General features: G+C 30.7%; 1 protein-coding gene across 1 annotated transcript in view; it reads right to left on the bottom strand.

The window, feature by feature from the left end:
• Positions 1-6,421, bottom strand: part of LOC108903544 (homeotic protein ultrabithorax) — a 286,543-nt gene extending 280,122 nt beyond the window's left edge. The window contains exon 1 of the mRNA XM_018705767.2: positions 5,466-6,421. Coding sequence (XP_018561283.1) covers positions 5,466-6,138 — 673 coding nt within the window. The 5' untranslated portion in view covers positions 6,139-6,421. The remainder of the gene's footprint in view (positions 1-5,465) is intronic.
• Positions 6,422-12,890: the final 6,469 nt, after the last annotated feature.

The raw sequence follows: 12,890 nt of genomic DNA, 5'->3' as shown, positions 1-12,890 counted from the left end.
TCTAGCTGAACTGAATTGCAATAATGTACCTTTCTTCGTTCAGAAGAGATTCAAAATTAAAGAAGATGACAATAAGGGCATTTTTTCGAAAACAGCAATTTTTAAATATACAGACCATGTAAAAATTGAATTAGAAATATGAAAATGTAAAAATATTCAAGATGATCATTTAATAAATCAAAACCGGATCTTGAGTGGTGCTCAAGCCAAAATAAATGCATACTACAAACTCATAAAATTAGTGCATCTACATTTTTTTGCACCATTAAAAAGAGAGCTATAGAACTATAGCTAGCTATAGAATACAGAGAGCTATAGAGTTATAGTTAGTAAAGCTAGAGTTACCTAAATACTTAATTTTATTTATAATATTAAATACTTTAAGTTATCCAAGCAATCTACCTAAGTAATAGAATTCCTTGGTTGAATAAATCTGGGAGTATTAAATTATGGCAGGCATTATCAATGTTTGATGTACGATGTGTGAGAGGCGGAGCAGTTTGCAAGATAGATTATGGAAAATTGCGCTTTTATTGAATCGTTTGATGAATAAAGACCAGTGGGCATATAGCACTTAATAAAATTAGCCATTGATGTACAGGAATCGAAGTGGAATAATAAAATAACAGCTTGTAATGGAGCAGGTATCATAACAAAGCCATTACTCCGCCTTTATAGCATAATACTGAGGACTTGAATGAAGATTGTATGCGATTTCAAGTCACGGTGGTCTTATACCAACCTCAGTTATTAACAGGCTTCTAACTAAATGCGATTCTACCTGAACTGTGAAAAACTATTGTTAAACTTAACGCCGACGCTAATTATAATTTAATTTTTATGTGTTTATTTTTTCCTATGCAGATTACATTAAATGTACTAGTTTGTTTTTCCTACAACTTTCTAAATAAATTATGTTTTACACATATTTAATAAGTAATAATATGTGTAATTAATTATAAATGAATATACAGGGCATTCCGGAAATATGTGCGAACAATTTAGTGGGTTATTCTGCTCATAAAATAATGGTATGATACACACACTCCAAAACTCGTTGCCAAAAATTTCTTCTATAAAAAAAATATATTGAAATTATGGGACCCTAAAGGAAAATGGTTCTCATTGTCTATTAAATTGGTCATAACCTTTTGATTTCTGATTATCCAAAAAATTTAATTGTTTGATATCATTAAAAAATCTTAACAAATGTTCTTAACTCTTGCTCCGAGATCGACAAAATTGACCGTTTGAGAGAAAAAAATTAAAATATGAAAGCAACCCTAAAGGAAACGGTTATAGGGTACTTATTTTGCAATATCAGTTGATACAACGATTTGAAAAAAATAGAAGATACAATTAGGTAAACTCGCAATTAGGTATAAATACTAAAATCGCCAATATCAAATAATTTTTAATTGCATTGGCTAATACCTGGGTATATAAATACTGTGAAATTTAAAAGTAATAATAAAAATAGTTTATGTTCATCTGAACAAAAAGCCTTGTCGCAAAATACCTACAAATATTGTGCCAAAACTTAAACAAAACTTTTTTCTCTGAAATTCTTTGTAGATTTTTATTTTAAGTTAAATAAAAAAACTGCACCTAAATGAATTATAATAACTTTTTCTCTATTTAATTAGATACAAATCCTTCGGTGCTTCGGAATTTTGATGCTTTTTAATGGAATTCGTTAACAAATTTGAAAAAAAATTGTGATACAGAATTGTACCATTATATCGAGGGGAAACCGCTGACTAAAATTTGTAAAATGCCAATTATTGTAAATAATTATTCAAGTATTACTTAGGGAGGAGATGGGAGAAGGGGGGGTTTCATATGCACGCACGCTGGTACATGTGACATAAATAATTGTTTTAGTCCGAAGTATTAATACAGCTTGTGCACTATTTTTATAATTACGGGTTCCCTATCACATCATTTTTTATTTTTTTCTCGGTATACTTTTGGGAAATCCTGTACATATAAAAGAAAACAAACAATGCTTGCAAGTAGTTTGCACGCTGATTTTATAAATAAAGAAAATGTTTCTTTTGTTGTACCTATCTATTTATACAGGATATTACTAAAATACTTTAATTTTATAATTAAATTTAAAGAAAAAATAGTATAATTGGTATGTCATTTTTAATTAAATAATTACAGAAAAACATAAATCGTTGAAATATATTTCTGGAATACATAATAAATCTTAGACAACTTTTTCCTCCACTGGAAGTTAAAAATACCTTAGATGTGGCGGTGTTATAAAACTGAACTGCATATTGAACGTAAATGTTTAAATAAATTGTAATTTATTGATGTGGATATTTAACTATGTGTATTAAAAGATATAAGGAAATCCATGTTTTTTAATATACAAGGTTTTACTATTTTTTTAATTGTTTGAATGGTACCTACTAATCAACATGTAGTTTAAAAAATGATTAAACTCGTGATTAAATTTATTTGTCGTCTATTCTTGGCTATCTTTAAATAAAACTTAAATAATATGATTTTAAGTCTGATAAGTCTGGCGAGTAAAATCATTGGTACCTATGTCTTCCAAGAAACGTATAAAATAAATTAAAAATTTATAAAAATTTACCGCCTTGCGTAAACCAAGCATTAGCGTTCTAACTTTAATATAGACCTTTTGTTCTTATGTTTAGTCGGAGAATCACAATTTTATGATAGAAAATTAAAACACAACATATTCTTAAACTTAATAAAAATAAGAACATCACTAATTAGCTATTATCTGAAGTCATTTATTTGTGGCATAGTTTTCATTATTTCTTAATTTATAGATGTTTTACCACCTGTGCAAAAAATTAGCAAATTATGAATAAAATATAAAATATATATATTAAAATAATATAAAAATGAACCCTATAGAGGCAAACAAAAAAAAAACAAATTTAAACTGCCAAAAATAATTTGCAAAAGAAACGTCATCGCTGCGTATTGAAAACCTACTAAAATGCGCATTAGAGGTGTACCTATCCTGAGTGTATGTTGTATTTTTCTGTTTGTCTGCTTTTTTCAGCGTGAAATATTTGTCAGGCAAAATTATTTTCATAAAAAATAACTATTGACTACACCTATTGGTGTAAGGTTGTATTTCTTGAATTTATTATTAAATTAATTTATTATTTAATTTATTTTTCACTTTTTTTTGAAGGTAAATTGTTATTCTGTTTTCAGTGAATTCCATATAATTGTAACGCAAAGTGCAAAGTAGATTTAGTAGTTTTAACTGTGCGAATAATACGTCATCGCTCATCCGGACTCAGTCCGGCACAAACCGGGAGCAAAATTCCGGGCTCCAGTTCCAGTAACTTTGTATTAAGCGTATTATGCAAAGAAAAATTCAGTTATATAATAGCACATATCTAATTAAGTCTAACTTCTGTACCTATAGGTATCTTTTTTTCTGGTTTAAATTAACTACCTATCTTCTTCCTTTTAAGTCTTTTTAATTTATTCAAATGTTAAAAATAATACGTAGACATTTTTATTAAAAAATTTGTTTGGCACTTAATAGATATAGCCCATTAATTATATTTTTATTAACATTTTTTAATGTATACATGTACAGGAAGATTTTGTATTTAGATATTGATCATCAAAAAATGTGGCTTTTAAAAATGTCTGAAACATTAAAGAGAATAAAAACACACTGTATATGTATTATTAAAAATTTAATATAAGAATACATTATAAATTAAATATATTAAACCAATGAAATAATTGTAAGAGAATTATTTTTGTTGCACGATAATAAAATATATAAATTAAGATATATGAGTTGATTCCAGATATAAAATATTTCCATTAACTTACAAATTCTGAAAGGTTTTGAAATTTTAGTTTGATTTCTAATTGTATATTGCAGCAAAATTAATAAAAAATAATGTGATATTTAAAATTAATATATTCTCTTTTTTAAGAAGAAAATAGCGTTAGAAAACTTTGGCTGATATCAAAAAAATTATCTAGTAAAACACGAGACAAGATAAATGTAACTACCCCTATCTTGTATGTGTGTATTTTTTAGTTATGACAGACTAAACGATTTTTATACGTCTGCCTAGTTTCCAAATTTCGTAATTATTGATAGATTTTGTACAGTACACATATGTATTAAGAATATCAGATCATTCTAGCTACTCAACTATCAACACTAAATGTACTGTAGCGCCACATCGTATCAGACTAGGAAGTTACGTCCCTTTTTAGTTCATCGCTTTGTCCGTGAGTCATCGAAGAGGCGCTGAATGATATAGCTGAAGACTAGGCGAAGAAGAACTACTTTTGCAGTCGTACACTTAATATAAACACAAAATAAAATAAAATTGGCTTCATCGTTACAAATCCTAAATTGATGGTGTGTAAAAATAAAATAAATGTGATATTTTTGACCGTATATAATGCCCCAGAAGTTTATGTAAACATTTAATCAAAGCATCTTTTTTTTTAAGATAAAGTAATGCACGTTTTTCTAATTTAATGTTTGTTTTGATTCTAAAATAGTAACCTGCTAGTGATTCAAATTTTTTGTTGAGTCAGTGACACATAAAATTGATTAAGGTCATTTAATTTTATACGCGAGATTTGGAAGCGTAATAATTTGGCTGGTTAATAACATAAAAAGATTCACACTAATAGAATTTAATTCAGAAAAATGAAATACGGTTCCGCAGATAGGCGCACCAAGCAGTAATGAGGCATTAGCGCCCTTTTAATGGCTTGCTCTATATTACGCTTGTCATTTATGTTTACTAGATTGCAGATCGTTATCAACGCCTTGCAGAAATTTATGGGTGATATATACAATATGTTCTGCAAATCGTTATTATAAATGACAACATTTCAATAATTTTGATTAAATTATCAGCGTATTATATAGTTAGGCACATGCAATTAAATTCCAACATGTCGACAATAGCTTTTTGTAAAATTAGAGAAAAATAAATTTCGTGAATGGATTTTTAAATTTACTGCTGTGTTGTTTCATGCGGCCGTACTTCAAAAAGACTTGATTTATGTGGAGTCTATTGGATAACTGTTTCCTGGTCAGTAAACTACTACTTCTGGGCATTTATAAATTTAAAGCGGGTGCCCTATAAAGCACACTAATTTAGTTCTGGCTCAGTCTAGACAACAGCGAGTTGAAATAGGCTACTCGAACAGCTGATCGTCCCTCGTGGTCCGACAAGGACCAGTCGACGAAATCTCTGTTAGCAAAAGCGAGTGCGATGTACGGTCTGATCTGAAAGTGTGATAGAGACAATTGGGGAACATTCAACCCTGATTTTACACATACTTGACTTTGACGCGGGTTATAGTTCAGCATTTGCATAACTTTTCTTGCAACGCCCCTTACTTATAAACACGCATATTTATGTTCTTAATGACAAGTTTATTATTATCGCATTGTTAAGTAATTTACCACCAACCTGCAATTGCCATCCAAGGGTAAAACGTGTGGCTCGACTGTTGATGTATTTGGGTCCCCACTGGCTGCGATGAAGAAGAATTCAATGAACATGGATTGTTCCAAGAAGACAGGGAGTTTCCCGTTCTTCCGCTCGATGCTGCTCCTGGACTTGATGATGGGTCTCCTCCGACTAACCCCACGGAGGAGCCATAACCCACCCGTGAGTCTGGGGTACACGCGGCAGGACGAACGGGACCGGCTAAACTATTTGGAAGGTTTGCACCACCCCCGGAGGTTGCACTTTGCCAAACGTCCTTAACAGCGGCTGCAGCTACCACGGAGGCATATCCGTTTTGGTCTGCATTGCCTTTGGAACAGTCTGATTTTGTATTTGATGAGCTATAATTTACTGAATTCTGTTGGCCGTCTGAAGACGAAGAATATAATTTGCAAGCCGCTGCCACCGACGCATCATATGGGGAATCTTGCGGGGGCCTGGCTTGGTGTAAGGAATGGGCATGGTGATGCTGACTGGAGGCGTATGGTGACATACCAAGACTAAGAGGAAAAGATCTGTAGGCAGCAGCCGCGGCTGCTGTCTGATGGTCATGGTGGTGTGCCCCCGTCACAGAGCCTGTGCCCTGATGATGGTGACTTCCATAGAAGCCACTTTGTTCGAAGTAAGAGTTCATTATTGTCGCGTTAATTTTGGCAAATTATTTCAAATCCCTCAAAACTGAGGGATGTCCCTTCCAACAGAAAAAAGCACCAAATAGGAAAATTAGTCACTAAGTCCACAACCACTTCTTGTTTTTGTTTATAATTATACACTCGAGTCACATAAAAGTGCAATATACATCATCATCCTTAAATTGGTAATGAAAAGGTCACTGACTGTGGGGGGGAACAACAATTTAGTACTTAATAGAATGATTATTGTTACGACGTAATAATAATAAAGAGGGCAATAAAAATGGTGATACGACTTTGAGCACGAGGCTAGCACACCGCGCGGATGTCGAGTCCGGAATGCACACGCTAACTAGTTAGATCGCGGATCGGAACCCACTGGAGCTCCGGAGCAGACTCCGGCCCACACATCCCGGCCCATTCGCGTTCTCGCTTACCTTTCACAGCCTCTCACTCGCTCCAACACTCTCCCCTCCTAACTCAGCACGCGGCAATAATAGTCAGCTCATTATTACCTGCCACTATTGCTACCTGTATTTTGAGCCGCAAGGACCCAATTCGATAGGGTTACGGGAATAATTGTACTTCATTTTTATTGGAGTACGTACTGTAACTTTAATATAAGGGTTTCGATTGACGACATTTTCCTCAGAGCCTCTTAGTTCTGTCCTAAACCTACCTTTAACTTCTAGCAAAAAGTTTCCAACTTACGTTATATTTAATTATAGGTAAATAATTAAGATAATGCCAATCTCTTATTCCAAATATTGCTAATGAGTGTGAGGGAGACACTTTATATTTGCAAGTAGTAAGGATGAATGTATCCATATAATGGAAGGGATCGTAAATGGACCAATAGCAATAGCATTCGTCACAGTGCTGGCGCCCACATTTACGTTGCGTAAGGAAAATGTATCCCCTAACGGCTTGAAGTTCACAAACCATCCTCCCCACTTACATAGCTCGCACTCTGTTGCTCTCGTTGTGTAGGCCATAATGGGGCGGTGATGCCCTCTGTCGGTTAAGTGCTGAACTTGAAAACCAGATACTTTTCAGCGTTCAAACGAGTAACATCAAAGTATATTGCTACTTGAAGTACTCGTAAACGATAAAATTCATTCAAAATAAATAGTTACACTCGTTCCTAATGGCTATAAAGTTCTTTCGCAAGTCCTTCGGGATCCCAAATGAGATGTATTTTAACTCTAACTACAGAAAAATTTAACTATCAGATTTTTGTTATTATGTGCTGCTAATTTATCATTTTGCATCTGTTATGGACAACAAATTCTTTATTGGAGATTTCTAGTTATTTTTCAACAATACAATGATTCTTCTTTTAGCATGTATGAAGTATTTTGATATTATTTCGATATAAATTTGTAGTTGTAGATAATAATTATTATGGTAATATAAATTTTAATGAGCGCATATTTCACACATGTTAAATATTATTAAGATTACAAATGTGTTTACTCATGTGATGATCTCGGCTATAAAACAAATCAAAGAAACTCACCGACATCTTAAGTGTCATTATGGTAACCATTATACGGTCGTAAAAGTACTATAAAATTTTGTTTTGCTAAAATCAGCCTTATAGCACGAGTAAACAAGTATTTTGTATAGAAAAATGCCGAAGTTCGGCAATTTCAATATGCGCAGAGGTAAGATAGTTACTGTTTGAGTGATCGTAAATGTCACCTACGAGAAAAGGGAAACTTATGGTCTTCGCACACCATAAAATTTAAGAAGTCACCAGAAGCGTGCCAAATGCTATAAAAATTTTACGACCGAAATATAAAACAAATTGATTTGTTTATGAAAACAGAAGCATTAAAGTTTTACAACACGTTTATTGCCTTTAGTACTTCATTATACTAATTAATATTATGTTAATCGTTTTACCATAAAAAGGAAAATAATGTGACAGATTTGTGGGACATGCCTATTTTATATTACCATTGTTATCCGGTACTGTAAATTGGTTTTATAAATTTATTTTTATTTAGCAACTGGAGTAGTAGATATTTTTAAGAGTTAGAGATATGTAGGTATGAGTATTAAATTTAGTTTCAGGGGAAGTAGGTAAAAAAAAACTACTCATGAATATTGATACATATTTATTTAACCGTTATTATAAAAATTATACGTCATCGATTATCTACCTTAGATATAAATTATTACAACATTCAAAATGACTCAATCTTTTACTATAAATAATGAATTTCACTAGGTATAAAAAATTAATTAAATTTCTTAGGATATTTTAATTGAGACATACTTATAAATTAAAAAAGTTAAAAGAAAAAAATATACAAAGGTGCTAAATAAAATGTGGAATTAAATCTCAAATTTATGTATCTGATTTTATTTTTGAAAAAGAAAGTTCCTATTTAAGAATTCTAAGATTTTAATCAATAACTACGATTATTAAATCGCATTCCACAGGCAAATATTTGCATAATATTACTAGTTTAATACCCACTTAAAAAATAGCTTGCATATGCCGAACCTACCTACTAGATATTTAAACATTATAAAATGTCACTCACAAATTATTTAAAAACTAAGTTAAAAATAATGAATAGTAAAGTATGTACTTATAAATCTGTATGGGTATTGAAATTAGATATTTTAAGTTATATTATACCTAGTCCGTAGTTATCTGTATATCTGTATAAATTTTATCTTCAGATAATTTACAAATTATTATAAGTCACTTAGATCAAACGTCTTAACTAGACTATAAGTAGACAAATACAAAGATTATTCAATGTCCATTTTGGCAGAGCTATAAAGAATCACTAGCAAGTCTAGTTGAAGAAAACTATTCAATTTTTAGTTTCATCTAGCTGCTTTATTTTTAGATATGACATAACTTTAAATTTTATTTGGGTACCTAAAGATCCCTAGTATATTGTGTGTATATGTGTCTACTATGACTATGATTTTTTAATATTTTTTTTTACTTTCACGGTCCTATAAAACATTAAGTGACTTCTAAGAATCCACCATTAGCAATTATCAATAATTTTTTTTTATCAGGGTTTAGGTAGGTAGGTACTTACCTTTTTGTCATTTCTAATCCAAAATAGTGAATCTGGAAAAAAAACTATAATTTAATTATTATTGTATACATTTCCAACTTTTCTAAAATAAAAAATATTGTCTCTGGTGTCAAAATAACAATGACGATATTAATTAATAAATATATAATTTAGATTTAGACGGATTGTAATTGTGGAATGTACTACCCATAGTAAATTATTCCTAAGATATAACATATTTATGTGTATTTTGAATAACTGTAATTTCATACCTACAGATGTGTTGGATAATAAAATTGTAAGTAATAATATGAAACAAAAATTTATTTAAAAAAATGTGAAACGGTCACATAATATGGCTTTATTGCCCCTTTCTTAAAATTGTGAATTCATATGATCATATGAGCTTATTATCATTAATTTCTATACTACGTTTTTATTTCAGAAGGACATATCTAAACTCAGGACAAAATATTCGTCACGACATGCCATATAACATATTAAGATTATCCTTTGGGTTCTAAAATTGTATATATTGTTTTCTTCTTACAATGCAGCTACCCAATGTTTCTGACAAGCATATGTAAAAATTGTTATCCTCTTTATTTCATTGAGTGCTGAAATGAAATTTAAAGTTACGTACAATTTCCTGTTACTTTGTATTAGTTTTTGGCATCGTTCATTTATCATATTTTGAATAAAGATGTATTTGAGGAACAACCACAATTGCTGCGAGATAAATAAATAAATTATATGAAATATATAAGTATTAAATACGAAATATATATCTAATAAGTAGGTAAAAATATTGAGGTATCGACAAAAATATATTTTATTTCAAGAAATATTTTCTATATACTTAACTAGGTAATTCATTTTGTAGTAAACTTCCTATCAAAAATTAGAAATTTCTACAATTTTCCATGCTTATGATATCATTTTAATTTTTTGACTTTTTCTTTAGAAGTAGTTATACAGGGTTCTTCACGGTAAGTGGCCTATTAAACGTTTCAGAGGAACCAAAGACAATATGACCCTGAAATTTTGTTTACGGGGGTTATCAGATATGTTCTCTTTAATGAAAATAATGCCGTCAACGTAGCACTTTCGGTTATACCGGAAGTAGATGTCGTCAATCTCGTTATTTTAAATGGAACACCCTTTATGTTATTGCACTATCGACAAGATAAATTAAATATAAGTCAAAATTGTTAAAGCTTTCCTAGACCTAAATCTAATAGTTTTCGAGATAATCGACATTTTATAAAAATTTTGATACATGCAAGCGTTTCGAAAATTCCTTATATCTTTCTTCGTTCTGGGAGCTTTCACTTGCTTTTCGGAAGACGCAAAGGACATAAGATACACTACCTTCTCTTATCAAAATTACCTGAAGAAAATTATACTAAATGTCCCATTTTTCACGTTACATTTTGAAAACTTAAAACCGACAAAACTTTTTAAATGCAAATGGAACACCCCGTATTTTTCTGAATCATATTATCGAAAATCAAATTCTCTTTTCACCGATATAGGCATTGTAGGGGTTACAGTTTCAATTTTCTCAGATATTTGCGGTTTACTTAAATTTTCAGGAATATTACGGTAAAGTATCAAATGTGCCTTAAAAGGTAAATATTGGTACTGTCATTCAGTATTCTACAAGTCTCAAGTATTTGCTCGACAAAAAAATGCAAAATAATTATTCTAATGAAGGTATTTTGAATTTAGTATATATCCATTCACCGTGAATCAAAATTATTATCTGTACTTCTATGATGGTATGTTGCAACTGAAACAGAACAATTAATGAAATGATTTCGGTTGGTTTTCATAGAATTTTTCTTTAATTTTTAATTGTGTCGTAAAAGTTTTTAAAGAATAACAAAGACAATAAATAATATAATTTTAAATAACTAATAAATGCATATACAGGGTGGTCACGAGGTAATGGGCCAAAATTCATGGGTAGATTCCCCAAGTAAAAATATTGCGATTTAGCCGAACTTACCTTAATCCAAAAGTTGATAGTTAAAGAGATACAGGGTGTTAAATGTAAAATATTATTTTAGTTTATTTCCATTAATTTCTTAATAAATGCAAATATCTACACAAAATTTTGGGGTTTGGGATTCTTTGGATAGAGGAATTGAAATTTGTTCACATTTTGGTTATAGTTCATAGAGGGCGCCAGCTGCCGTAGATTGAAGTTGTTGGAAACGACATAACTTTTTGTACTTTAAGGTATCTCATATTTGGTATCAAATTCTTATTTTCCAACTATTTTTACACAAAAAAGGTATACTTTCTGAAAGTAGCTGTCTCGCACCGTTTTCGAGATATTTGGCTTTGAAACTTCCAATGCTAATAGTTGAAATAATTAAAATAATTTAGAAATGTCAGAACAAGGATTTATTTAGAATTAAAAATTGTAATGAACAGTAAATTAGTAAACATTACTAAAAAATATGCCTTTTTGACAATAATTGCTCAAAATGTCCACCTCTAGCTTCAATACATTTATCAACACGTTTATTAAAAGATTGTCTTACTTTAAAGTATAAATCCTTAATGCGAAATGACTTTGCAGCATTTAAAACCTGCTACTAAAGTTCTTCTCAAGTGTTTATAGTTTCTCCATAAACAACTGATTTCATGTAACTCCAAAAACGAAAACCTCGGCATTCTATCTCACATTTATGTATACGAGTATACAATTTAATTTGTAAGCTAAGATGTAATTTTAATTAGATACGAATAATACTTAATAGAAATTAGCATACAAATGACAGCAATAAGACAAGTGGAAGACGTCAATTATTTGATTTTCGTCCAAATCCTACTTAAGAAACTTTACCGCTAAATTAATAATACCTGTAGGTACTTAATTGTAATTTAATGCAACAGCATTGGAAGTTTCAAAGCCAAATATCTCGAAAACGGTGCGAGATAGCTACTTTAATAAAGTATACCTTTTTTGTGTAAAAAAAGTTGAAAAATAAGAATTTGTTACCAAAGATGAGATACCTTAAAGTACAAAAAAGTTATGTCGTTTTTAACACATTCAATCTACTGCAGCTAGCGCCCTCTATGAACTTTAACCAAAATGTGAACAGATTTCAATTCCTCTACTCAAAGAACTCCAATCCCCAAAATTTTGTGAGGATATTTGCATTTGTTAAGGAATAAATTAAAGAAAACTGAAATAATATTTTACATTTAACACCCTGTATCTCTTTAACTATCAACTTTTGGACTAAGGTAAGTTCGGCTAAATCGCAATATTTTTACTTGGGGAATCTACCCATGAATTTTGGCCCATTACCTCGGGGCCACCCTGTATAATTTAAAATTTTGGTTACTTTACATTTCATTGTTTTCTGGAATGATGCTGAAGGAATGAAATTTGCTAATAACAGTATCACAATGGAAGCAAATCTTATTAGGTATTACTTATTTTTGTGTAAATATACCCCCTCATTATTTAAAAGCTGCAAAAAACGTGAAACAACGCACTTTATTAATGTAATTATGAAAAAAATATATATATCAATGTTCTCCAAAGAACGCTGTTGTATGTAGATGGCCGAGTTTCATTCGCGTCCAATTCTTCAAATTTTCCAAAATACCAAATCATAGAAATGCAGTTAATACTGATTCATGGTGAATGTCCGTCACATAAATTCAAAATATCTTCATTAGAA

The sequence above is a fragment of the Anoplophora glabripennis genome, unplaced genomic scaffold (assembly GCF_000390285.2).
Source record: "Anoplophora glabripennis isolate ALB-LARVAE unplaced genomic scaffold, Agla_2.0 scaffold25, whole genome shotgun sequence".
NCBI classification, from domain to species: Eukaryota; Metazoa; Arthropoda; class Insecta; order Coleoptera; family Cerambycidae; genus Anoplophora; species Anoplophora glabripennis.
The sequence above is the reverse complement of the archived record's forward strand: the minus strand, read 5'-3'. Positions and strand labels throughout refer to the sequence as shown.